Source organism: Pagrus major, chromosome 24, assembly GCF_040436345.1.
Source record: "Pagrus major chromosome 24, Pma_NU_1.0".
Lineage (NCBI taxonomy): Eukaryota > Metazoa > Chordata > Actinopteri > Spariformes > Sparidae > Pagrus > Pagrus major.
The window spans coordinates 17,902,261-17,929,979 of record NC_133238.1 but is presented as its reverse complement, the minus strand read 5'-3'; the positions used below and the strand labels follow the sequence as shown (position 1 = coordinate 17,929,979).

Sequence of the window (27,719 nt, the reverse complement as noted above, 5' to 3'; positions counted from 1 at the left end):
GAGTCCCACCGGGCCTCCGGCGAGGGAGGAGAAAACACACACACATTCACACACACACACACGCTCACACACACTCTTACACGCACGCTCACGCACGCTCGGGCTGCAGGCTGCATCCTTCCTCTCCAGCAGCGCTGCTGCGTGCACGGAGCTGCATCTGCCCGCGCTGCACGCGTCTCTCTCCTCCCGCAGCCGCAGCGGATCACGCATGCACAGCGGGCGCATCGGCAGCTGATCGATTCATGTATCGGTAACCAGAAAAAAAAAAATAATAATAATAATCCATACAGCCGCATGGTGACGTCACGCCGCTGATCGGTAATAGTGGCTGGGCGGGCAGGTGGGTGGGAGGCTGGGTGCCGCGCGGACGATCGATGGTGCGCGTTGAAACTGAAATAAGCGGAAGATAATAATAAAAAAAAAAACCCCGCACGAGGAGGAGAGGAGTGCGTGGACGCGCGCGGAGGGGACTGTTTTTTTTGCTGCTTGTTTGTTTGTGCGTCGGCGCGCGCCGAGTGGAGTAGCTGTCACGGAGGAGGATGGATGCGTAACAGGACGGATCGAGCCAGCTGTGGCCTGCGTCTAACAGCAACATCTGGCCGGTGAGTCGCGCCGAGAGCCGGTGGGGGAGAGGAGAGGGGAGAGGGGAGAGGGAGAGCGAGGCTCGGCTCCCGGTGCAGCCGCGCTCCCCCGCTCCGTCTCCGGTCCGGCGAGTCGCTGTGACCTCGTCCTTGGCTGCCAGATGGTGGCTGAGTGATTGATGTGCACGTTTTGACGGACAGGCTGCTGTGTAGCATATGATGAAGGGGGCTCAGGCTCCGGCTCTGTGAGGTGTTTGCAAACGTGACATGCTGTTAAATGGCTCGTGCACACACCTGCAGAAAGCAATGCATCACCTTTTACGGTACAACTATTGCAAGTGGAGGGAGATGCGACCAGATGAAGGGTTAAAGCCTCCTCTGGTCCTCACAGCAGATTAAACACGAGTCTGCAGTGAGATTTCTCCTCAGCGGAGGGTTAAAGACTCAGAGGTTAAGGTCAACATGATCTCAGTGAGTGATTCTCTGGTCCTGCTCCTGCAGGGTCAGAGAGGGCGCCTCAGCAGCCAGCCGGCTCTGGACTATATCGAGGGGGAGGCGGAGGGAGAGATGGAGGAGGGGGACGCAGAGGGGGAAGGGCCCATGGCGGTCAGAGAGGGGCCGAGCGGTCAGGGCCTCACGCCCAACGCCAACAGCAACACCACCACCACCAACAACCTCCTGGCGTCCGTCAAAGAGCAGGTAGGAGGCAGGAGATGCTGCAGACACACCCTTCTTCTTCTTCTTCTTCTTCTTCTTCTTCTTCTGCTTCTTCTGGTTCTGGTTCTGTGTGCTTCCACTCATCTACGCTCCGATTCATCAGCTACTATCCTTTTGTAGTTCTGACAACCTTCAGACTTTTCTCTGATCCTCTCTGGTTGAGTCATCTTATCTACTCCACTGTGTGATCCAGCTGTCCAGGGACCTCGCTGCTGCACATCAACACTTATATCAATGAATAGTTGTTTGTATCTACAGGCACGGACGGATTGTGAGACACACAAACGTGTAAGAGTGTCCCCACCTGTCCTGCATGACACAACACCCCCGACTGAAAGAGACACAAAACATGGGTCGTTGTCTCGCTGTGCTTCTTTTGCACCTTTACCTTTTTTTGTGGTAGTTTTGCATCTCTGTTTTGTGTCTCTGTTGTTGTTTTGTGTCTCTGTGTCTCTTCTGAAGTCGTTTTGCAAACCCTTGTGGTCATTGTGCATCTCTTTGTGGTTCTTATGTGTCTCTGTGGACGTTTTGCATGTCTTTGTTGTCATGTGTGTCTCTTTGTGGTCCCTCCATCGTTTTGTGTTGGTTTCGCAGCACCTCCTGATTATTTTGTGTCTCCCTGTGGTTGTTTTGTGTCTCTTTGTTGTCAGTCCACTGTCCCTGAGTCTGCAGCCAGTCGGCCCGTTTGGTAAACCACGTATGACGCTAACAAGCCAACTAGCCGACACCTTCTGGACTCTGCCGGTGGGCAGCACCAGCACCAGCACCGCCCGCGTGGCTCCGCCCCTCCTCGCAGGATAAATGCAGCCTGTGATTCACCCAAATTTAGTGAGCAAATCCTGAGGATTATCTCCAGATGAGACTGAAATGTAATGGGTCTCCATGCTGAGCCTTAACGAATTTGCACCCAAAATTCTATTAAAACTCTCATTAATAATTTCCTCTCGACCCGGACCTCTGTAACTCTCTGCTGGAGAAGTGTGAGATAGTAACAACAACCGTGTTTCCGACACAGGACTAAACTGTTTGTGATTTGCAGCAGAAGTTTCATTTGAAAGATTTCCGACGTGGCAGATTTTCACGAGATGCAGAACAAAGACGACTTTGAGAACAAACGTTTACGAGAACTGACAGCGACGCTGTGAAAGTGTTTTTGAACATGTTTCCTCGTCTTGTTTTTTTCCACACATTTCAGTTACAGTCTCGTCTTCTGAAGTGAAGCTTCTCCCCCGAATCATCGACTTCAGCATCTCACTTATTTCCCCCCATTTTCATCTCGTCGTCGACGTCGTCCTCGCCGCCGCGGCTCAAAGCCGATGTGACAAAAGTTGTGACAGTCGTCTCCGGTTAAATGATGTAGAATTTAATTAACGTGTTGCTGACAGATTCTGAGCTCTGTATGTTGATTTGAACTGACAGTCAGAGATGTTGACATCTGTTTTTTTCTGCTATTGAAAACCCTCAGATCTGCGTTACATATTAATGGAGGGAAAACACAACAGAGACCGGCGGCTGCCTCCGTCTGTCTCCTCTCCCCGCTGTTATTTTAATGCTTTCTTTCCCTCCCGTCAGCTCGGGAGTCTGTCTGTCCTCCTGCTCTTAATTATGCCTGGACAGTAGCCACGCTCTCAACTTAGTCCCTGGGTTTGTGACACCGAATCGGGCACACTGCTATTTAAAGGCTTATGATGTCCAAGAAAAGGGAATCTGCTTTACTTTTAATCTGCGATTTTCCTCCGAGCTAGCAGACAAAAATTGGGGCCTCGGATTCCTCTTAAGTCTCGATTGATGTGAAGTTAAGGAAAAGGCTGCTGGGCTCCCTTGATGTCGCTTTGGTTTTTTCCGTTGGAACGCAGCAGGAGCTGCTTTGTCACCCCTCGATCACAGTTAATGCCTCAAAGGCTCCGCTCGCTGCTGGGAACTCATTCATTTCACACATGAGAATCCGTGACTGCTGCATCATTTTCCTGCTGCAGTGACGAGGATGCATGTGATGGATGTGCTGGATGTTTTATTTCTTGTAGGCAGCTCGATTCAGGATCGTCACACCTCTGTAATTAACGGGAATGAATGCAGGATCAGTTTAAGGGTCAATAAGTTTGAACCAGCAATCTCAACAATGTAGTTCGAGGTAACAAAACAACTCCACAGACTAAGATTGTGGTATTGATCTGCACTTTTCCTATAAAAGGCAGCTGAAAGGGCAACTGTTTTTTTCACAATGTTTCTTTTATTGTCCAGAAAATGCCCCAGAAAAATGTCAGACTTGGTTTTTCCAGGCGCCCGAGATGACTTATGGTCACATTTTCCTTCCGAGAAACTTCTTGACCTCAGAAACAAAGGTGGATATTGTGCTGCAGAAGTTGATGCCAAGTCTATTTCATTATTGCTTTACAGATCGAAACATTGCATAAAGACATAATCACCTCAGACATCTGTGATACGTCTAAATATGACCCAATAATGCTTTTGAAGACATTTTATTTATCAACCAAAAGGCTTCTTCAGTCAAAGCCGACCGCCAGAATAAATATAAGCCAAGTACGTTTCTGCAAAAAGACAGATAATGTTAGTAGAAACTGGAGGTTTCTTTTTTGTTGCGATTGTTTCGGTTCAACTTTCTGTTTCTCTCTCTCGTCACAGCGCCGTGCTCATGCTCTGTTTGGGTTCAGGCACAAAAACCACCAGGTCTCCTTAAAAAACATCTGGTGCCCCGGCCACAAAAACAGCTGGAGATGATCCAGCTTCCCGTGAAACATAGCCGGCTTTGGTCACCAAAGAAAAAAGCCCTTTGGCTGGAAATCTCCCCGCAGAGTCAAACTGCGGTTGGTCGTTTGTCAGCCTTGTCTCCTGTAATAACGTCACCACCTCCACTGATATGAAAGATGGTTAGTAAGCAAATAATGTGAGCGCGATGTGACACGTTTGGTATAAATCTTACAAACATTATATCCCCGGCATTTAACCTCTGAGGGCCGGTTCACCTTAAGAGTCGTAACATAAACTAACGACCGGCTTCCAGCACAACACACAAGTACCACGAGCTCCTTTAACTCGGTGGATGTAGGCACCGAAATAAAAACAAAATGTAAAAGAAAATGCTTATATGAAGCATTTTTTGAATGTGCATATGTTTGTTTGTTATTTTGGGTTTTTTGGAAGGCACTGACAGTGACGTTATGTGTTTTGTCATCGCGGTGTGAGGGCTGACTGACTCAGAAACCTCTCATATGGGTTGTTTTGGGATCTGATGACAAATCATCTGGTCCGTACTTCAGTTCTGAATACTCGCTGAAAGCCATAATGTGTCCCCGCTCCGGAGAAGAGAGCTGATTTCTTTTTTATCAGCGGCTGCATGTTGATAACAAGATGGCGAGAAATGGATGATTAACAGCGAACAAAGCAGAAAAAAAACACCTGACAACAAAGAAGCACGACTGCAAGTCTAACTTGGAAGCAAACATTAGATCATGTCGCTTGTCTCAGACTGTTGAACAGCCTCTGACCAGAAAATATAATCAACTAGCTTTACCTTCCTCTCTGTGTTGAAATGCAGGCGGCAGCGCTGCTGAAGCGTCAAATCTACCGCCTGCAGTTCCTCCACAAAAATGTCAAATTAGACGTGCTAAATGGAGCACATCAGTTATTGCCTGCCATTGTGTTCAGGGCCTGATGCTTTTCCACTTTGCTCTCATTTAGCCCATTAAAATTAGGAGTGTGATAGACGTGAGCAGGGAAATACCAGAGCTGGAGACGGGGGGGGACTTGGAAAACCTATACGTGGTGTTAGTCCACAGTTTGTCACTTCTGGAGCAAACATTGTGAGATTGATTAGATGTTGAGACAACAGCTTGCAGCAAAGATGCTCCGAAAATGAAAGATGAGACGCCCGTAGCTGCTTTTTGCATCGTTCTCTGAAATCAAGAATGAAATATGTGTCTGATATCAGAGCTAAACAGTTTAGGGAGCTGTCACAATATGAATTTTCACCGAGCCAAAGTCCTGTGTCAGAAGATTTTGTGCTTGTTCGGGTTGACATTGAAACTGACCTCCAACTAGCTGTGAGCTAAAGCTTCTCAACTACTTTCCTCTGAAGTTCGCAGCCGCTTTGAAGAAGCAATAAACCAGAAATCCTGTCAGTTTTTCCCCATTTGGGAAGTAAACATTTGGCACTGAAGAAATAGTTAGACATTTATAGAATATGCTTGTAGTTAAATGACAAGATGGATACGACTGTCATACTCGTCCGTTCGTTGATGGCTGTATTATTTCTGTCCGTCACTCATCTGATCTCATATCAAGGCTGTTACCAAGACAGCATTTTGTCATTTTAGTAATATTACTCCACCTCTGATTGGTTGCTTTCTCTTCGCTCCACTTGTATTTCTGGTTATGTCTGTTTTTTGTTGTGTTTCTGATACAGCGGTTCATGTGCTGTAGTTTCCCCGGTAAACACACTGACCTCTTCTGCTTTTAAACTCGGAAGCAAACATTAGATCATGTAGCTTGTGTGAGACTGTTGAACAGGCTGACCAGAAAATATAATCAGCCTGTTTTACTGTCCTCTCTGTGTGCAAAGGCAGGCGACAGTGTCTCATAGAGTCGCTCTGGTTTTGTCCGTTGGTTGTGAGTATTTAACAGATGCGACAGTAGGAAACTAGTGGAGACTCCAATAAGTTACTGCTCTTATGCAAGAATTAGTCGGGGATGCGAACTGGTAAATATTTTCATTTTGGCTTTTGTAACTATTAAATAAAGTAAAATATGTTCATTTGTGGTTAAATTAGATCAGCTAGGATGCAGATTTTGTTCCCCGTTCCCAGTCTTCATGCTACGCTAAGCTAATCGGCTGCTTGATAGCTTCTATTTAACGGACAGACATCCAGCGTATACTTCAAAATGTCCACATATTCCTTTCAATATGTTTGAGGGAGTGAAATGCACCATAAAGCACCAAAATCAATATAAAAGTGGAGACTTCTTTCACACATATTTTTCATCTGCTCGCTCCAGCAATTCATGAAAGCTACAGATTTCTTATGTCAAGTGAAACATTCAAACCAACGGCTACCGAATCACAGTTGGTTGTAAATATTCTGCTTGTCCTGTTTCTCGTTTTATACACTTTTTCTCTGTAGTTCAGTTCAGACATACTTAATATGTTTGGTTACTTCCCTGGAATTTAAAATAAAGCTCTGGGGGTTGAACAATGCTTGGCTGCACAGCATGAGCTTGTAGTGGTGGCCCAGCGATGGGTTCGGCGTGGGCAGCCAGGTCAATAAACAACAATAACATCCCAAAAAATTGTCCCGGAGGTCTTTTTATCCTGTCCTCTTTCATTATTTCTTAAATACAGAAGCTCCTTTTCTGCCAAAATTCAACCAGATATTCATCCAGAGACGCGTTTGGTCCCCTGTTGCAGGCTGTTGTTGTGCAGGGCAGCTCCCAGGTGTGAACGCAGGATCCCGCTGTATGAATGTGACGCATGGAGCTGCTGGAAAAGAACATGCACGCTCAGCAGAAGCGAGAGGGAGAGAAAAACGAGGGAGGGAGGGCTCAATGAAACAACAACAACTGGGCCACGTCAGCGCTCTCCGTGCTCGGATTGATTCTGACGATAAGGTCCAGAAACGACACGCGCGACGTCAAAGCAAATTTACCAAACGGCCGAGCTCGATATGATCGAGGGAGCTGCTTTTTTTCCTGCAAGAGGCTCAACCTCGTACGAGCTGCAGGGTCACAGTCTGAATCGGAGGGTTAAACCGGCTCTGTCAATCCAGTTATGTCACCACCCCGAGCTGCCCTACCCCTGATGGTATCCGAGACATAAAACTGTTGCTGTTTGACATCTGCCTGGATTTGAATGCATGTCATATTTTTGGAAAGAGAGAGCTTATGATGGCCTCTTGTTGCAGCCTGCCTTTTTGACTCCAGATCACGGGCGGTCTGTAGCAAAACGCTGATGTCTCCTGATTCTACAGAAAACCCACCCTCGGATTCTGTTTTAGATCTCGTCAGGGGTTATTTTCTCTCTTCGTGAACCCGGTTTGCCCTCCATCTGCCTCATATACTCAGTGACGTCCACCGTCTCCCAGAATGCCTCCTGACATCCCTCAGAAAACAAGCACAACTTGTTGCTTCCCATCAAAGGTGGGCGTTTGGGCGTATAAAGAGACTGAAGTGTTTTAATCCATCTATGGGTTACACGTGTAGGCGGCGAGAGCAAGCGAGATGGCAAAACAAAAGCCGGATGCACGGCATCGTGGTCTATCGAGGCTATTGTGGGAGTAGGAGACGGTATCTCTGCTTCTCCTCTGATGATTTCTCCCTGTGTGATTGTTGGATGTCAGAGTAAGAGGCCACCTTTGGGAAGAAATAAAAGACAAACGCAATTAATGCTGTGTGAAAGGTTTCTGGCATGTCACCGGACAGATATCCGTCAGAGTAAGACAGCGTTTAGGGATGAATTCCTCCTTTAAGATGTTAAGAGCAGGGATGCGTCGCAGCGGCAGAACTAGGCCGAACATTTCACGGATATCACAGATGCAGTCTGGATAAACCAAACTGCTGGGCTCTGATTAGACACGGCGAGAAGGAGGAAGACGCATGCAGAGGTCTGTGGTTGAAGTCACTGGATAAGAGGGAGAAAAGACTTTGTGACAGCACACAATAAACCGTGGCGAGTCGTCCGGTAGCCTCCAGCTGGTACGAGACGTCGCCTGCCACGGCTTCGCCTCGGCCTGGCAGGGCTAGGCGTGTTTGCAGACATCACGAGGCGGCGGGCGCAGGGGCGAGACGTGGCTCTGTTTGTCCCTCGAGGCGTGCCGTAACGTTGCGAGGCTGAAACAAGGAGGGCTGTGTGTTCCTGTCCTGGCTCTGTGCTGCTCTGGAGTGATGTAAGGAGCAGAGAGAGGCAGAGTCAGCAGTGATGCTGTGGCAGGATGCAGCACGTTTCAGCAGCATGCTGTTTGAATGACACACTGTTGTGTCCTCTGAAGGAGTGAACGTGTCAACAGTGCATCTGATACTGTCGCTTCACATTTTAGGTGACGTCTCGTCGTCTCTTTCTCTATGAGAAGCATCCTGGCCCTTTTACATTCAGCCCCATGCAGTATTTTTCTCTCATTCACATAATCTCAGCTTTTGTTTTTTTCTTTATAAACCCATCGAGGGTTTTATCTCACTCGTGCAAATCCGACCCAATCACCAGAATGAATGTTGGCAATGTACGTTTCTGCAAACCACAGACACGCTGAAGCTTTTCATGTCTTTATGTTGCAACTTTACATTTCTTTAGGTTCAACTTTCTGTTTCATGTTCTGGAAAATGTCCTGACGTCTCGACAAACAATCTGTTTGTGTTGCCACTAACACAGCTTGAAATGTCCCAGTAATTTCTGTAGAAATATCTGGTTTTGTTTCCACTCAGATGGTTTAAAAGTGTCCTGACAACTCATTAAAAATTTCTGGTTCTGTTGCCACTGACATGGCTGCAGATTGTCCGGACATCTCCTTAAAAATATGCAGTTGTTGCCGTTAAGAAGGCTGGAAAATGTCCCCAAGTCTCGTCAAAAATATCCAGTTGAAGGTAAAACTTTGGTTTCTAAATACATTTTCTGTGTGAATCAACATGAAACTAGTAACTCCAAGACACACCGACATAATAAACCTCAAGTTTCTCTACTTTTTTCCCTCGAAAAATGTCAAACCACTTAAAAACTTTAGAGAATAAACTCCTTAACTTGTCTTATGTAAGTCTGGACTCAAAACACGAGTCTATTTTCTGCATTTGCACAATAAATTAACATTTCTGCGATGGTTTGGAGCAGCCGCCTCGGAGCCATGGCAGCCCCTGTAAGCGGACAAACAGCTCTCCAATTAACTCGGAATAATTGCTGCGGAAAAAAATCAACACTTATTAGCACTGCAAAATTAGCAGTGTGTACCCAATCTCCTCATGGGGATCATTAAAGTTTCATGCCGTCTGCAGCCGAAGTGATAATGTATAGGCCTGTCTGTATGTATGTGTGGCACGTTACGTCAAGTGTCAGATTATCTCAGGATTTTAATCTTAAATCCAGAAGCTGAATCATCGCTGGTCTGTTTGTTTCTGTTTTTCCATCCACGCACACAAATAACCAACATGTGGAGACCGTTGACTAAAATCTGCTGTACGCCATCTGACTAAAGAGACCGTCAGGGCGGCTCGGTGCGTCTCACGGCCCGGAGCTGACCCAAATACAAAAGAGCTTTTTATCAGGAGATGTAAACAGATGGAGAGCTGCAAGTGTGGATTTACAGAAAGTGTCTCTTGTAGTTTTAAAGGATTATGATTGGAGGCTGTACCAGATAGATATATAGATAGACAGATAGCAGCGGCCACCATCTTAGCTTCGGACTCTCGTCGTATTCATCTGATGTTTTCTTTGTTATCTGTGTTTACACTCGAAGTAAAACTCAAAGTAATCCCCTTGGATTATCCAAAGTGGACCGCAGTATCTAAATCTTTGAGGTGACACGTGTGTTTTAAGAGATATGCAGTCAGAAAAAAAGCATATTTGTTGTGGTTTTCTTCAGGGCACGTTGGATGCTGGTCACAAGATTTCATTTCCTTCCTTGGTAGGATGTGTAGTCCGAGCCAGAAATATCTTCCTCGTCAAGATATCTAAGAAAGGGGGTGTTCAGTAGCTTCACTGCCAACAGGCTTCCTCGTTCAGGCCTTTTCATACCATCATACAAAGTGTTTTTACGTTGAGGTATTAACTGAAGCATCTGAAATACGTCTTGGCGTCTGTTTTCCTTCAAACAATCGATTGACCCGGACTACAGGTGTGAAATTGACTTTAAAACAGGTTTTCCCTGAGTGACTCCCAGCGTAAAGGTTTTCCTGGGATGCTGTGTGTGTTCCAGCCGGGTTGTTTCACATTTAGACATTAGTCGCAGACAGCTAATTCTCCGGTGGCGCTCCGTGATGACACCAGCTGTGGTTCCTAGAAGATTTATGAAGCAGCTGGGAAGCTCCTCCGTGTTATGTAACAGAATTCAAATGAGAGAGTTGCCAGAACAAACCAGCCACCCGCCGACAGTCGGCAAACATCTGTTTTCGCTTTCATGCCCTTGAGCAAGGCATTGGACGCAAGCTCAAGACATATTGTGTGTGTTGTCATATATTTTCCAAAATGTCGCGTTAACCTGCAGCACACATTCATCTCTTGTTTAGTAGGTGGTACCGCCTGAAGAGTGGGGCCAGAAACAGAGGAACAAGCCGGCCTGATAGTCCGAGGAATCAAATTATCTTCACTGAAGGCTCTAAAAGGTTTTGAATATAGTTATGCACGGTCTGAAATTCCCAGAGAAGAGTCAGGTTAGTCACGGCGTATGTCTCAGTCTGACTTTAAAAACAATATTTGCCTCTGTTTGTGTTTTTTGGTGCGTCATCGAGGAGCAAACGGGCTCGTTTCTGGGAACCAGAACGTCCTGGTGGGCAGAATTCATTCAGCATCGAGACAAACACAAACATATTCAAACGCTTCAACGTCCAGAAGACAGCTGATGAGAAACACTTTGTCTAAAAATAAAGACGTGTCTCACAGCGTTTACGTTTCCACTAAAGACGGACATGAAAAACAGCATTTCAGTTATTTTATTTCACATCATTACAGAAAGAAGAGCATGTTAGCTGTGTCACAAAGCAGATGTTTTTTCCGTAATACGTAAGAGTGAACATGTTTCTCTAACCCTAGCGTCACTATATCGATATCTGATTGCACAAAATATAAAGTTATTGGAATAAATGATGGAGATTAGGGTCCGAATGAGGCAAAGTGAGGAAGAAAAGAGCTGTGAATCTGAGAATGTATTCAAAAATCACGTGACTTGTGACAGTTGCCTCCAAATCAGTCTTCAAACTTTCGATCTGGGATGAATTATTTGTCATTTTTCCATGTTTCTGTCATTGCAAACTGGATCGCTGGATCAACATATTTTCATTTTTCTTAACATTTTATGGACGTAACTATTTTTTTCCATTAATAAAGGAAATAAGTGCGTAAGAAGTTTGACGATGAAAACAGCGGTCAGTCGCAGAGAGCCAGAGGATACAGATACTTAAAGTACTGATTCAACTTCTTTACTCCAGTAAAAGTAATAGAGTACATGCTCTGTACTTTAAAGGAAAAAATGCTCACATCTGTATACGATCTGTTATCATGTTTTTTAATAATAGTTGTGAGTCAAACGTACCCAGAATCATCAAAACTCTGCACGAGAGGCGGCTCATTATCTGTTTATACCCTCTAATGTCAGTCGTAGCCTTGAACTCTGTATTTCATCACCCTCTGCTCGACTCTCTCTCTCTCTGTACTGAAATCATGTGTAATTATATTATCGGAGCTGAAGGCCGTTGAAAGGTCCTGGACACAGTTTTTTAGTGTTTTTAAAATCTCAAATCCACTTTAACAGGTTTTAAAACGGCGCTTCAGTCTCTTCGGCGAAGCTCACAGCCGGTGAGAAATCAGTCAGACCGAACACAAAGTGGGTTTTTACATTTAATTCTAACTGGCATCGAATGGGTCTTAAAAAGGAGGCTTAAAATCGCAGCGTCATGGTGGATGTGTGGTTGTAATCGCTGCCGTGAATGTCTTTTTTTCCCCGCAGGAGCTTCAGTTCGAGCGACTGACTCGGGAGCTGGAGGAGGAGCGGCAGATCGTGGCGAGCCAGCTGGAGAGGTGCATGCTGGGAGCCGAGTCCCCAGGAGGAGACAGTAGCAGGTAGGTCTGACAATGTGAAGCTGCATTCAATCACTGATTTTGTATCTTCCTCTCCAGAAACAAAAGAAAAGATTGTTTATGTTTTCGTTAACACCTGGACCGTTAGCTAACCGCTCCTCAACACGCCCAATCATAGCTTAGCAACTGTAGCAACACTAGCTAACGTGGTGCGTTTGTGGCCCCACAATGAGTCTGCGTTTAAAGGTTTTGATTCTTTTTCTGGACTTTCCAGAACAAAAAAAAAACAAACGCAAGATTGCAACGAACCGATAACATGAGCTGCAAATGTTAGCTTGTCCTGCTAGTACCTGTATTTGTAGGCTAACCCAGTGTAGCTTCCAAGGCTAAGGAGCTTTTTCATACTACATTATTTCGTTAGAGGTTATGTTAAAAAATGAAAGTACTTCCACTGTTTCGTCGCTCTGTTGAAGCTGGTCCTGGAAGCTACTATATCAGAGTCAAGCTAACGTTAGCAGTTAGCTAATTTTAGACTTTAATTCAACAAATCAATAAGTTAGTCCTTGATAGAAAGAACAGAGCAAATTCCCGCGTTTGATTGCAGGATTATTTGTGTTGATTCGCGTCACTCGCGCGAGTGTATCGCACATTAGCCAAACGAGCAAAGCTTCTTCTCGCCTCGAGGGTTTGTGTGTGTTTGAATTTAGTTGAACCTCTCAATGAACTCAGCACTCACCTGAGATTTCGGTTCTCTCTCTTCCTTTAGTACATTTCCCCTCCAGCTCCAGTCAGCAGTCGACATTACACAACACAAACAATGGCGGTCACCTCCTGCTGCAGTCAGGTTGATAAACAGGAGTGAGGAAGTGAAAGAGTGATCTCTGAGCTCCGGATGGGAGCAGAATCTGACGTGACTTTGAGTGTTTATTCTTCAAAATTTCAGTGTTTGTTTTGTGCCTTCGCTTCGTATTTGTAAACAATCTAGACGCGCATAAAAATTGCTTTGCTTTCCGTAGAAACACAACGTCAGTCTTCAAGCATAATATTATTTATGTAGCCATCAAGAGCACATTTAAGATCCTTTGACAGAGTAAAACAAGTCGGCTGGTAAAACAGTGTTTTCACAAACGCAGTTCTTCTGTTAGCTTTATTAGCTTATGACAGCTTATTAAAAAACCGCTAGCAACAGTTGTCGTTTCAGCCGGCATAATTGGCGGTTGGTGGGTAAGATATAAAAAAAGCCATCTTTTGTCTTCTCGTGTCTGAAATCAAGGACGTATTGTTTAAAACAAAAGATAAAATCTGCCTCTGTTGAAAGCTTGACAGGCGAAACGACAGATTCACTTCCAGAAACAGTTTTTCATGCAGCCGCAGGAGAGCTTTCAGCCGTTTGAATGTGTTTAATGTTCATAAAAATCAGATCGGTTTTATCCTTTGAGCTCTTTATTCACGAGGTTGTGATAAAAAGGGAAGTTTTCTATAATGAGGATGATAAAATGATGTCATTGACTGGTTCTTTTTCACTTTAGATGCAATTTACCTTCATTTAACGTTTCTTTTATGGGAATTAAATGACATTTTTTAGCCTTTAAATGCCCCCAAAACATAATCATTGTTGTTATATGGGCTTACAGCCGGCTGTTACTCATGCACGGCTGCATTCGGCTCTGTCAAACCACATAATGGTGATATTTGTCTTCATGAGGGACGATGTTCAGTCACAACCTGCACACGTCTGAACACAAACACCTTCAGACCCACAAAACCACTGATTCTTTCATTTATATCTCAATTTTTTATTCAATTTTGACCTTTAATGCAGGAAAATAAGTCAAGATTGTGTCTCAAATCATCAGAAATGTTTAATAATCAGTGTCAGGGTGTTTAATAACCCGAACAGGGTTTTGATTTTGCAGATAATGCCGTTTATCAGCCGGTGTCTTTGTTCTTGTGTCGAGCTGCAGGTGCTTTCTTAGCCTACATAACTCGTTTCATGTGCTATGCGTCAGGTTATATAACATCTGATCCCCAGCTGAGGTCAACTCACTTCCATTTTTTATCAATTTGAGAAAGTAAATTCACACAATAAAGCTTCGTTCTCTCGTAGATTGAATGTGAAGAAATGTTTTTCAGGCTCATATATATATATTTCTCTCCTTTACATTAGAAACACTTCCTTCCTTCCTTCCTCTTCCTGGACTGATTGAATATAAAGTATTCGGCCATGACTCTGATTTGATTTACGTCTCTCTCTCTTCTCTCTGGTTTCTCCTCTCCCCCATTTCCTCCTCGTCTCTTCTGCCGAAGCTCCTCTGAGAAGTCGTTCGCATGGAGATCTGCAGGTACGATTTCTGACTTGTTAACCTGATGATTGATTATAAAAAGCTTTTTTTTTTCCAGATGTACGAAGTCAATTTAGCCTCCAAAGGGGCAGAAAATTGCCGGTATGCAGCAACGGCCGCCGAAGCAAAACAAAACAATGTGTCCTCCGGTATATCTGAGCTTTGAAATGGACCCATTTACTATTCTGTCACAGATCCCTCGACTCGGTTTCCTCGCTCGTTCCTCACTGTCGGCTTTCCAATAAAACAAAAGTCACTGCTATAAAATGCTTTATTCTTCTGTGTCAAGGAATCAATATATTTAGTTCCTGAGATTAAGAGTCCGTCTGCTGCCGGACTCCTCCACGCTTTGATTTTTGTCGTGAAATGTTTAAATATCTGAATCAACACAGAGATGTTTTGGCAGGAGACTCGCAGGGCGGAGCCATGGAGGCGTCCGGATGTCCGGGTCGTCCCATGGAGGTGGAGGACGGACTCTACCTGCCTGAACCGGACCGGGCCTCCCTGCATGACAGTGAGGGTCTGTTAAATGTACACACCACACGGTCTGAGCAGAGTTTTTTAGAGGAAGTACTGAAGTTCATGGTGTCTGGTCGGCTGTGAGTCACGAATCTGATGACTTTATACTTTATTAATGAATCGGTTAGTAAACAAACTTGTTGCTTTTCTTGGTTTGCATTAGAATACATTTTATATTTTGGACTTTTTGGACTTTTTATAGGACAAACTGAGACGTTTGATGAGGTCACCTTGGACTCTTGGATGATTTTTCACTGTTTTCTAACATTTTACAGACCAAACTGTTAATCAGTTTAATCATTGAGAAAATAATAAGCAGACTAATCTGTAATTTGGTGCTTCATATTGCTTTTCCACCAAAATTAGCGGATCTACACAGGTTTTTCAGATACGGGTCAGCCCCTATTGACCCCATTCCCAGCCCGTCTGGGATTTTTATCTGAAGCGCTACGTTGTTCGTCACTGACGTCACATTTCACGCCACGAATGCGCCAGAAACAGTTGTAACAGAAGAGAAAACAACAATCGACCCATTGTGAGTGAAGCGTCTGTAAAACGGTGGATAAATTCTTTTGAACACGGTCCAATAACATTTGGAAAGTCTTGAAGATTAAGATGATTACATTATTTTATCCCCCTTCAAGTTAGCCGGGCGCTAAACCAGAAGTTAGCCGGCTCGGTCGGCGATCCAGGAATTTTCATACCCGGGAAGTCGAGCTTATTTAACTTCAAAACACGACTGAGCAGCTTTCATAGGAGGCTCCACCTCCAACACCGAGTCCAGTAACAAGACGTCCTCATCACAATTTTAGCTCGTTCACCCGGGTCTTACGTTTCGATCAAAGCCGAGCCGAGGTGATAAAAACCCGGCTCTGCTGCAGAGTCAGCTGACCCGGGTGTAAATGCAGAGTTTTGCACACAAAACCCAGATCAAGTGGGATTTTTGACCAGTGGAAAAGGGGTGTTAGTGAGGATTTGGAGCAGCAGGGCAGTTCATGGGATCTGCTGACTATTAGAAAGATATAGAGTAAAAGTAAGAGGATGAGAAGAAATGATAGTTAGCCTCCCACATCAACACGCTCGCCAAGCGGGTTGAAATCTGAACCTTGATAACGAATCCCACAGATCCCACTCACAATTAACACGCCAGTAGGAGGCTGATGTGCAGGTTTTCGCTGAGATTTGAAGTAGAAATGAAAGAAAAGTATAAAAACCATCTATCGACCATCTGTTCCGATCACCCAGCAAACACGCAGCCTGTCAGCGCTCTGCTGTCGGGACTTTTATTCTTTATTTTCAACCGTCTTGTCAGAGAAGTTTCACACGTCCTCACACCTGGGAGGAGCTCTGCAGTACAACCGCAGCCCGTCGCCGTTGGACATTAGGCATCTCCGCTGGAGCGTTTGACACTTCGGTCCATCAAGCGTCCTCCAAGCTTGTGTTAAAACCAGGAAACAGAGGGTGGCTGATAGAGCGAGGCGCCGCTGCAGCCGCTGCAGCCGCTGCAGCTGTGAATTCTTATGTGTGGAGTTTTTATCTGTTTTTTTGTGAACGGATTACAGAAAAATGATGCAACTGCGATTGAAAAGACTTTGTCGAACCTTTGCATCAGACCACATGTCGTGCGTCCAAACACAAGATTACAATAAATTACAATTTCACTGGTAAACTTCTGAGCAGCTGTTTGAAATTTCGGTCTTGTTTATACTCCACTGTACAGACGGAGTGGTAAAAATATCCCCGGCTTGCTTCCTCCTCCTCCTCCTCTTCATCCTACAGAGGAAAGTAGGCCAGCTTTATTGAAGCTGTACCGTATTGACTGTTCCAGGACCAGCGTAAAAAGGCTTAATGCAAATATCCACACGCATGTATTTACATGCATAATGTCTTCGAACAAGTTGAAAGTCAAGTGAGATAATATGCAAATCATCGAAACCGCAGTGACTGATGCGACGGCGGCTGAGCTGATCAAACCCTTGATCGCCAGAAGCGCCGAGCGGGTAATAATGAAGCATTTCCAGGTGTTTCCTCACCCTCTTATCTTTCTTTCCTCGCAGGCTCGGGAGGTCACTCGGCGCAGATGACCTCGTATTCAGACAGCGGCTACCAGGACAGCAGCGTTAGTTATTACAGCAACCAGAACGTGGTGCGTTCGGAGCCCCGAGCCTCGTTATCGAGGAGCCCGAGAGCCGAGGGTCAAGCGTCTGGGCAGGTAGGCCTGAAGCTCCACTGAGTTATAATATCAGCCAGTTTTTAAAATCTTTATTTTGTTTGTACAAGTCTGAAAGTTCCTGCACTGATTTATTTAAAAAAAGGTCGACATTTTGATCTTTCTCAGACGCCTTTTTTTGGGGGATTTGATTCCTGGCAGCAAAGAAAAGCAAGTTGTGTTCGTGTCGCCTCGACTCAAGTCTGAAAAAGTTGCATAAAAATATATGAAATATAGAAATATTGATCCATAAAGTACGAGAAATGAGAAATCAAACATCAGAAACAACATTTGAGGGGGTTGAGGAGCAAAAAGGGTGGGAAAAGTGGGACGTGAGACGTGACACGGGAGGATATAACTTTGAAATAAAACAGGAAATAACAAAACACAAACTATAACACTTAAGATTATATTATATATGATAAATAAGTCAACTGGAAGCGTTGAAATTCCAGTCAAAGACTTTGTTTTCAACCAACACGTAAGCTAGCATTAGCCTAATTAGCTCGCTACGGCTGCGAGCAACAGCTGTAACTGTATATGTGGTGTTTTTTAACTCAGGATTCCTCGTTAAATGGATTAAAAACTGAGATTCAAACATTATTCTCAGCCTTAGAAAGCAGCTGAGGACGTTATTTCACCACCAGGTTAGTTTAGTAGCTTCTGAATACGACTCCTGACAATTTGAACACCATTTATTCAGCTGAATCTTGCAGAGAAATCATATTCTACTTCCTACTTCGACTATTTCCTCCAGCATTGTGTCACCTGGGTGCTTTTTTTCCCCCGCTGTGACTAATAATCCCTGGAGTAATGACGGCTCGTATTGGGCTCAGTATTTACTGTCATGAATGATGAAGAACATCAGCTTTAAACCTCTTCAAATCAAAATCGTACCTTAAAAATTGTCCGGGCTCAAACACCATCAGCTCCTTTTCATTGTGGCTAATAATTGCGTGACAGTGGGAGCAGGAATGACAGATAATGGCGAGCACATTTGAATCCTGGAATAAATCAGGAAATGATTTATTCCAGGCCGAGCAGCCTTCACTGGATGGGCTTACATGCCTCGGCTCTTAATTTCCCTTCGAGGCGTTCGAGGCTTTGATGGATTAAGGCGGCACAGATCGGCATCCAGTTGGCTGAGTCTTTAATTGAGGGACATTTTACGTCGGGTAATAAGGAGGGAAGAAGTAAATGTTTGTCAGCATAAATATGAAATCTTCCCTGAAACGTCATATTTACTACGAAGAGCTCAGCCTGCAGTGTAATGAATTTCAGACACTTATTCAAAGGCACGTTCAGTTTCATGGACAAATAAAGAAAGAAAATGACGGCCCTCATCAGACGAGTGTCACATTACTGGTAATTAGCGAGTGTATTTGCAAATTGGAGCGACTGAGCGTTTCGTTTTCAGGTATTTATTCAGGGAAAAACTGAAATGTGACCTGATTAATCGTCAGCTGCCTGTTATGGATATTACTTGACATTTTTCTGTCGACTTGGGCCCGGAGAGCACGCGGATGCCAAGAGTCAAGTGAATTTTAATTAAAAAATGAGTGAAATGTCATTAAATGTCATTGAATAATGAGTCTCCTGAATGTGTGGAGATGTTTTTTTTCCTGAAGCAAAAGTGAAATGAAGAAGAAGAAGAAGAAGAAGAAGTGAGTCCTCGAGTAAAACTTACCAAAACTACACAAAGGACGCAAAAAAAGAGCAAATTATAAAGTTAAAAACATTTTTAAACTCAAATTATTAAACATCTTAGCTCACAAGATGTTTGATGTTTTTACATGACTCCTCAACAAAACATGAAGAGGCGAGACTTTGAGCAGAGGTGTCTACAGAAGTTAGCATGCTAACCAGCTAGCCTTGGCTGATGCTCTCTCATAATACCTCTCTGAGCTCCCAGTCTGGACTTGTAGCTGCACGGCTAACTGAGCTAACTGAGCTAACTGAGCTAACAGCGTTAGGTTTTACTATGATGAAGCAGAATTAAAAAGATGCTCAGTTCTTGCATATTGCTCCTTTAATGACATCCTACTTAGTTTTTGTAAATAATGATAGTTGGATAATATTGTGAATAATCCAAATATGTAGATTTAAAGAGGCTTGAAGTGTAAAGTAACAAAAAATGGGAATACTCAAGTAAAATACCGACTATAAGTACCTCAAAACTGTACTTAACTATGGCGCTTGAGTAAACGTACTTAGTTACAGTTCATCTCTGCCAAATTAAATGTGATTTAATGAAGCGTAACTCAACCAGGAGCCTCATCGTCACACATTTCTCCCCCGTCTTCCTCGCAGGTGTCCGGCCGGATGTTACGCCGGATGGCCTCCCTCCCCTCCAGGAGCCAGTCTCCCGGTTGTGGCACCGCCGGCACCGTCTCGCCCTCCCGGATCTCCCTGCGAACCTCCCAAGGCAGCACCTACGACTCGCCCATCCTCTCCGAGCCCAAACCTCTGGCCGCCGTGTTCCCCGGCACCAGCATGCCGCCCTCCTGCCCTTCGCCGACCTCCCCGACTGATGGCACGCAGGCCTTGGGTGGTGGCGGGGGAGGAGGGGTGACAGGAGTGGGAGGAGGTGGTCGCCTGGGATCCACCCTGTCGCTGGTGGAGGGGAGGGCTTTGACGGGGTCGCCGCTGCGTTCGGGGATGACGGCGGTGCCGCAGCACTACGGCTCCACGCTGCCCAGGCAGAGCCAGCCGCTGGCCTACGGAGCCGACCCATACGGGCTGTACCAGAGGAGCGCGCTGCCCCGACCCGACAGCCTCATAGGTCAGTCTGACACCCACACCTGACCACATCAGCCCTCAGTTCACTGATACAACACCAGGTCAGAGTCTGAGGTCACGGTTCTGGGCTTTGTGGTGTCGCAGAGAAATGCTTCACCAGACTACCTTTTCTTTTTAAACTATTTTTAATTGTTTGCTCCTCTTGTTCGTCTTTGCACTGATTAAATGTTTTTTTAAAAAAAACACACCATCTGTCTTTTGGCTGCAGATTTGTGGAGCTGTGTGTTCACACCACGCTGCTCTGCACCAGCAACCAACAATATGAAGAAGTTGTGTGTTTATTTGTGGAGCTGTTGTTGTCGTGTGTCAGCTGTGAGACAAGTGATGTGACGGATTGAAAGTGTATTTATTAATCTCACATCTTTGAACCCAAGACCACTTTGTACTTGTTGATGCACTTGAATGATTAAAATATGATCCATGTCGGGCGTAAGGTCGTCACGGTGTGAGATTTTCTCGGCTCGGCTCTGAGGTAGCTGTTTGTTGGTTGAGCAAACAAAATGACGGACACTTTTTAATAACAGCAACACAGTAGAAGCAAATGTTCATGATGAAAACCATAAATTTTCATAAAACAGTATCCCGTGAAACTGTTAAACCGCTGCAGCTGTAGTCTGGCGGTGCCGGCCATCGATTGAACCCAAAGACGCAAAACAATCTGACTTTTTCAGTCAGACAGGCTTCTGTTGATGTAGATTAAGAGCAGACTGGATGTTCACAGTTGCTGCTTTTTGTCTTCATAACTGAAATGTGTCCATTATATCATCCTTTGCTGTTGTTAATTAAATGTGGGTGGAACTGGGTCAAACTTCAAAGTGGAAGCAGACGTATGTCGTATATGATGTCAGTGCTGTTTGTGCCGCCGTCATGAAGACACCTGGGTCGCTTTCTGTTTCCCCTCATAGTAGCAGCTACCGACAACACAGGACGCAACACGAGTTAATTCATTTATTCAGTCTATAACGGAGACAGAAACGGTGCCAGCCTGCCAGATCTTCAGTCGTCTTCCCGGGAGATCTCATGCCGAGTGGCAGACACAGAATTGCAAAGCGAAAGTGAAAGTAAAATTGTGCAATCAACATTTACTTCATGATGAAAACTAAATTTTCACCTCTAAAATGTCTCTTTTAACCACATTTCTGAGGCCTTGAGGACTTAAACTCTTCAGTTGTTCCCAAAAAGTAAAGATTATAGACACCTCAACAGTGCTGCTCTACAGTTTATAAAGAAAAAGTCAGGTTATATTCGATTTATAGCCGACACTTCGAGCTGCAGTGGTTCATGCTTAGGTTGAGATATAACAGACTGTCTATCAGAGTTTAGACCACATCTTCTTAAAGCCTGAGATCCTGCAGCCTTCTTTATTATAGCTCATGTTATTGTCCCTGAGGGGAACTCATATAAGACATTAAATCCACGTGAGAAAACCTCCACAGCCACATTAAACATCCATGAGAGGATAAACTGTATGTGCATAAATATCTGCACACATGTGGGATCTTTACATCCGGAGTCCTCTGCAGCTTCGTAATGGCGGTGTGATATTATATTACAGTCGGACAGACTCACTGCTCCTTCTCTTGAATCAGTCAAGTTAGAGAGGTCAGTTTGTCCAATCAGGTCAGAATCTGGGCCAGTAAAAACTCACATTAAGCTTCCTTTGAGCATTTCACTGCAGAGTTTGTGCTGCAGCAGAAGATGGTTTGGACGTTTGTAGCCGAGCGGGTGTGTTAAATATTTCCAGCCAACCTTCCTCCTTGTAAATAAACAAAGCCACGCTCCGCAGCCTCGACAACATTTCCTCTGTTGATTTAATAACCTTGCCTTTGTCCGGAGAAAGTTGACTGAGCAGCGCTGATTTAATATTGTAGCGCACACACAACACTTTCACCCGGCCGGGCTTCCTGTATCTCTGAGAATTATTAAATAAACCTGCATGTTGAACAAAATAACTTTCAGGGCAAACTGCAAACTCGGCAGGTGATTTTTATCTCGCGTGCCGGCTTAGGGAGCTCATTTCATGGAGTTTGTCAGTCAAATTATCTTAAAGCACTGGCAGATAATGCTGCTGGGTTTGATAAAAGTGTATTTGATGCGTGCCAGTTTGAAAAAATAAGGAGCGTAATCTTTGAAGGAGGGAGGATTTCACTCAGAACAGGTAGATGTTTTTGAAACTTAATTCATAATCTCGTCGACGGATTTGATCTGCAGGAAAACAAGCAAGAAAAAGATCACAACGCGGGGTTTGAACGAGCACAACACAGCAGATCACAGCGTCTTGATGTGAAGCGCTTCCTGTAGAAAATTCTCTCTCATGCACTGATTAGCAAATTGATGGCTGGGAGGACCAACCGTGTTAGTATCTATTGGATGTGAAGCAGTCGATAGGGAGCAAAAGGAAGCAGCGGGTGGTCATAATCCAGCTCGAGTGTTTCCTCCTGAAAGGTTTTTTCATGCAGCTGAATCATGGCTCCGAACACAAAGCTCTATATTTAGCAAACAGGCAGTTGATTACATACAGTCCAGAAAACATACGCTAATGTCACGTTAATGAGATGCTAAGTGGTGCTTTACGCTGTCCTTTTACGGTTTATCCTCTGATCACTGTCTGATCCTACTCAGTGGTGACATGACTTCCATATTTATTATCATTATCTCCTCTTTTTGCTGAAATGTTGATCTTTAAGTGGATCCTACTGCTTTTCTTGCAAGACCTGCCCTCCTCTGATTGTTCTAAGCTCGTAGTTAACCGCGGTTACGTCTGCTTTTCTTGTGTTTCCTTTGAGGTGGTTTATGAGCGGTAGTTGTCCCGGTAAACACACCAACCTATTCGGCTTCCTTCCCTATCCTAGCTAAATCCCCCAAAGTCACTAATTCCAGCTCCCTTAAATGTAAATATTTGCCCTTTTTCTATACAGTAAATTAAATATCTTTGCGCAGACTGTTGGCTGAACAAAATAAGCACTTTGGAAATGTAAACTTAGGATCCTGGGAAATTGTAAAGAAGCATTTTGTATGATTTTATTCACTAAACAAATAATAAGTACAGCATAAAGGGTATATACAGTGTGTAATTGGGGCAGAGCTCTGGTTCTTAATTACTGCAGCTCTGCTCGGTTTGTTTCTTACCGTCTAACGAGGGACTGGCTGACACCTGGGACATCAGGTGAGTCCAACTGGCCTAATGAACCAGAAGGACAGAGAACCAGCAGAGCTGCAGGACAACAGCTGCTATCTTATATTAGATATGAGAGTTTTCAAGACTTTAGGCTGCAGGATTATTAGGATCATTTTAAATATTGATCGATCTGACCCCAACATGACCTCACCAGTCGTCTAAAATCTAAATATAAGTAGAGAAATTCTCACATCTGCGCATGTTTGGCCTTTATCACTCTTCCTCGGGTCCAAATAAAAATATAAACCGTTAAAATATCACCATGACTCACCACCCAAATATTCATCAAACTGAGCATCTTTTCATGAAAAACACAACATGTCGCAGTCAGAACTTGTGAACAAGGTGTAACCGTCTCCTCCACTGAGATGTCGCTCTTTACTCGACCTTTTTATTGCATTGAAAACAATCTGCTTCTTGACATTTACTCATAATGTTCAGGCAGGAACGACGATGATGAGAAGTTGATTGACGTCCCCGGAAATCCAACCTACGACCTTGTTGTGTTTCTTCGACTGACGCTGGCTGAGAAACCTGAGATGGGGATTATTTCTGTACTCTGCTACCAGGCTGTTTATTGAGTCGGGCTCACAGAAGAAGCCTTCGAGGACTCTTTGGACCAAATCTCAAACCAAAACAATCGAATACACTTTTGCTTTCACGCAGAACAATATGAAAATTGTCATCATATCAATCTATCGCAGCCCGTCCTCCCTTATTAACTTGCACATCGACAGATATCTCCCTCCACATTGCCGTGCTGGAAGATTTACAGTCGTGGAAGCACTGCTGATGCTGCAGCGACACAGATTTATTCCTCCGTCCAGCCCCTATGTCACTTCATTAAGCCGCTCCCACTGACCCATATAGGGGGTGTTTCTATCACAAAGCCCCCGTGAAGCATCAGCATGTGATTATCAGCTGACGGCGCTGGAAGGCTTTATTATGCTGCGATGGTTTAATTTTTCATGTGCCACGTGGCCATGTGTGTGTGTGTGTGTGTGTGTTGCTGCATCAGTGTGAGGATGTCGGTGATGTGCAGATGCATTTGTGGACCTTTTGTGTGTTGTGCTTTTGTTGTGTTTGTGCCTTGTGTGAAAAGAGGATGGTGGAAGAATCGGTCGTGTGTGGGAGGCAGAGTCAGTGAACTAAATAAAATGCCTCCTATTCTCCAGCTGAGTGATTTTTCATCCCGCAGTTGCTGCTAAGTGGCCTAATACATCGCCTAAGTCCTTATTCTCAGTTATCCTGCAGATCCAGCATAATCCCAGATTACATGAGGGAGATAAGCAATAGATGGATATACAAGATTAGGCTATTACTGATCAGCCGCGCTCGTAGTTTAGGTAGTGAAACCTGGTGAGCGGCCAAAAACACGTAAGCTGCGAGGTGATCTCTTTTTATTGTGGGGGGGGGGAAATTGCAGTGTCACCAGCGAGGATGAGGTTTCAACAATGAGGCAGGAGATAGAAAATTACTAATAGTGTTATTTCCAACCGAGGGTGCTTGAAGACTACCTCATCGTGCAGTTGCCAAGGGGACCCGGAGAGACGGAGGAGCTGAACTAATTTAGCAAAATGAGGATAATGACTTGCTTTGGAAATACTTATTTACATACTGAGTCAGCTGTAACACCTGGACACCACCGAAAAGTATTGGATGAATGCTTTGAAATAGCTGCAAGTAAATGTATAAGTTCAAATAGTTGAGATATACAGTAGATGTGATTGTTGAACAGTTAAAATAGGATAAGGTACATGGTGACAACGCAAAAAGTACGAGGTTGAAAAAGCTAATTGAGCTAAAAGTATTGACTAAATAGTTTAAATAGTTGTCTAAAAGTAGTGCCTCAAAATTATGGTTTAATAGATGGCAAAATGGTGAAAAAGCAAAAAAACTATGAGGTTGAAATAGCTAACGTAGCATGGTTGAAAAGGTTAGCTAAATGTTGACTGAACAATTGAAATATACGATTGCAACCGTTTAGTCAAAGTTTAGCAAAGTAGCCTACAGTTAGCTAAAAGTAGTGGATAGTTGCTGAAATAGTCATCTCGCTTAAAGTTACCTAAATGGTGAAACAGCAAAAACTGATAAATAGTTGAAAAAGTTAGCTTAAAGTAGTGGATACATGATTGAAATAGCTATAGCAACAACGCAAAAGCAATAGTTAGCTATGACAAATGAGTAATAGGCTAAGTAGCTAGCCATAAATGGTTAAAATAGTTAGCTTAAAGTCTGCTAATGGAGGAATGGTTAAATAGCTAGCTCAAAATAATGGATTAATGATTGAAACATCGATTTTACCACTCAAAGTGGAAGTAAGAACGCAGGTTGACCGATACAAAACCTCACTGACAGTTCGGTCGAATGAAATTTAATTTTATCTTTAACAATATTCACTCTCACATCTACCAGTGTTGAATAACGTCCATTTTGAAACCAGCTATCAATGGTGGGGTTCACTGTAAAGGTGAGCTTGATTTGAATCTGTACCACTTGACACCAGCATCCTCCAACCCGAAGGTCACAGTTCAGGTTGGCGTCCTTCGCTGCTGACGAGCCCTGGAGAACCGACACCGAGGTCCAGATTCAACCAGATTGTGTCGCAGCAGGCGCGCATGTTTTTCTGCGATAAGAAAACTGAGCGTTTCTGCCTCATTCACTGAGAAATTTATGTAAAGGAAAGAGAAAAACTGCAGAAGCAAATAGCTCCTTCATCACCAGCTCGGAGAGCAAACTGTGTGCTTCAGCTGCTGGACCGATCCACTGAGGCTGCCCCCCCCTCGGTGCCCTAAAGCCTCTTTATAATTGGAGCGCTCTTTGAACTGATCTGCTCTCAGATTGGAGGCTGGAGAAACCCTCTGCTCTGCTTGTTTGACTTGCTGATGACGGCGCCTGCAGCACATTTTCTGAATTGACCAAAGTCTTCATGCATTTTATAAAACACAACAAGAGTTTGCACGAGTCGGCGTTGTGAGATACAGTGTTGTTTGGGATGATATGATTTGCACGGCCGCACCTACAGATGAGATGTACATATGATTTATGTAACACCGTGACGGGCAGAACCGGGCCTTTATTCTGTTATGACACAGCTTTTCGTTCATTCTGCAGCTACTCAGCTGTGATTTGATGATTCATGCACGAGTGAAATCAAAATTTATCACCAAAAACGACCACTTCAAGTGTCTTTAAAGCCTTTTTTTGTTTGTGTTTGTGTAAATAAAGTTATCGATCTGGTTCACAGGGCTTCACAGCTCGTACGCCGGCCACGCGGGGCAGATCGATCCAGAGCTGAGGGCGGCGTTGTCTCCAGACTGCCACATGACGCCCGTCTTCGATGAGCGCTCCTTCCAGAGCCCCATGTACCACAGCCCCACCCACGACGCCCAGGGCTCCCTCTACAGGAGCAACACAGGTACCACATGTTCATGTTCAGGTTCATATTTTTATTTTGGAAAGTGTTTACGTGCTTTAATGCTCAAAAAACCACATTATTTTTCTCATCCTGTCAACTGCTGCAGACCTAAAGATGTAATATTTGTTGTTTACTCATATTATCCCAAATGTTTCCAACACAAACGCAGATAAATCCACGTTTATTTAAGTGAGTTTATGGAAATTGTCCGTATCTATCCATAGTTTCCTACTTTACCTCAACGTTTCCATAGTTTTCCACTATTTTCTGACATGTTATAGGCTAAATGCTTGATCCAACAAAAGGTACACAGATTAATTTATATTGTTAACGACTGTTGGATGTAAACTGACTCATAGAGTTTGATAAATAATTAAACAAACACTTTATTCTGCATGTAAAATCTCTGTGTATTAGTTTGTTGGAAGATCTGATTGTTTAGATTTACGAGATTCAGTTCAAGAAATGATAATGGAAATGGGGAATAACCATCTTATATCACAAAAAAAATACATAAATTATATAGATATCATTAATATATACAGTATTTACTTAAAAAACGTCAACAACAATAGGCTACAGGCAACATTTTTCATTAATTTCCAAAAGATAATTACAAAATACATTAATTTCCTCATAACAAGATGCATAAACTTGCAGAAAAAGCCACGTTGGAGTAACACAAAATACATTAAACAAAGCAGAAGTCAATATTCTGGATTATCAGAAGTGACAGCAGCACTTTTAGCAGTAAAACCATCATAAACACTGACAGACGAGTAATAAAGTAATGACCGTGTGGGGAAAACAGTAATCTTCCCAAACATTTCAAATAACTCAGATATCCTCTCATGACTTTCAGCTGCTTCATCACCTTCACAGAGAAAAACTCAAACAGCTCTCAGTTTTTCACATCAGCATCCCGCTGGCTCGGTTTCACATCTGCTCAGAAGATTATTTCTCACAAAATCTGTGGCGGAAATCTGAGTTTACAGGCGCAGGAACTGTTGTTATTATCGCTCCCCGGGGTCAGAACTTAATTAGGCTGAAACCTTTCATGTACTCGGCTGCTTCTTAATTGAAGGATGATTTAAAGCTTGAAAAGCTCGGCGGAGTTTGATAGCGGAGGATCTGAGGAGCCATTTTAGTTTTCATTTAGTCGAGATTTAAACAGGTTTGTGGCTTTTAAATGGCCTTCTGCGTATTCAAGCACTCATGTAACTGATACTT

General features: G+C 44.0%; 1 protein-coding gene across 1 annotated transcript in view; it reads left to right on the top strand.

Moving 5' to 3' along the window:
• Window positions 1-1,148: 1,148 nt before the first annotated feature.
• Window positions 1,149-27,719, top strand: part of LOC140992076 (plakophilin-4-like) — a 40,424-nt gene continuing 13,853 nt past the window's right edge. Inside the window, exons 1-7 of the mRNA XM_073462314.1 lie at window positions 1,149-1,280; window positions 11,954-12,066; window positions 14,332-14,366; window positions 14,773-14,886; window positions 16,943-17,097; window positions 19,405-19,876; window positions 26,319-26,489. Of these exons, the coding sequence (XP_073318415.1) occupies window positions 1,149-1,280; window positions 11,954-12,066; window positions 14,332-14,366; window positions 14,773-14,886; window positions 16,943-17,097; window positions 19,405-19,876; window positions 26,319-26,489 (1,192 nt within the window). The remainder of the gene's footprint in view (window positions 1,281-11,953; window positions 12,067-14,331; window positions 14,367-14,772; window positions 14,887-16,942; window positions 17,098-19,404; window positions 19,877-26,318; window positions 26,490-27,719) is intronic.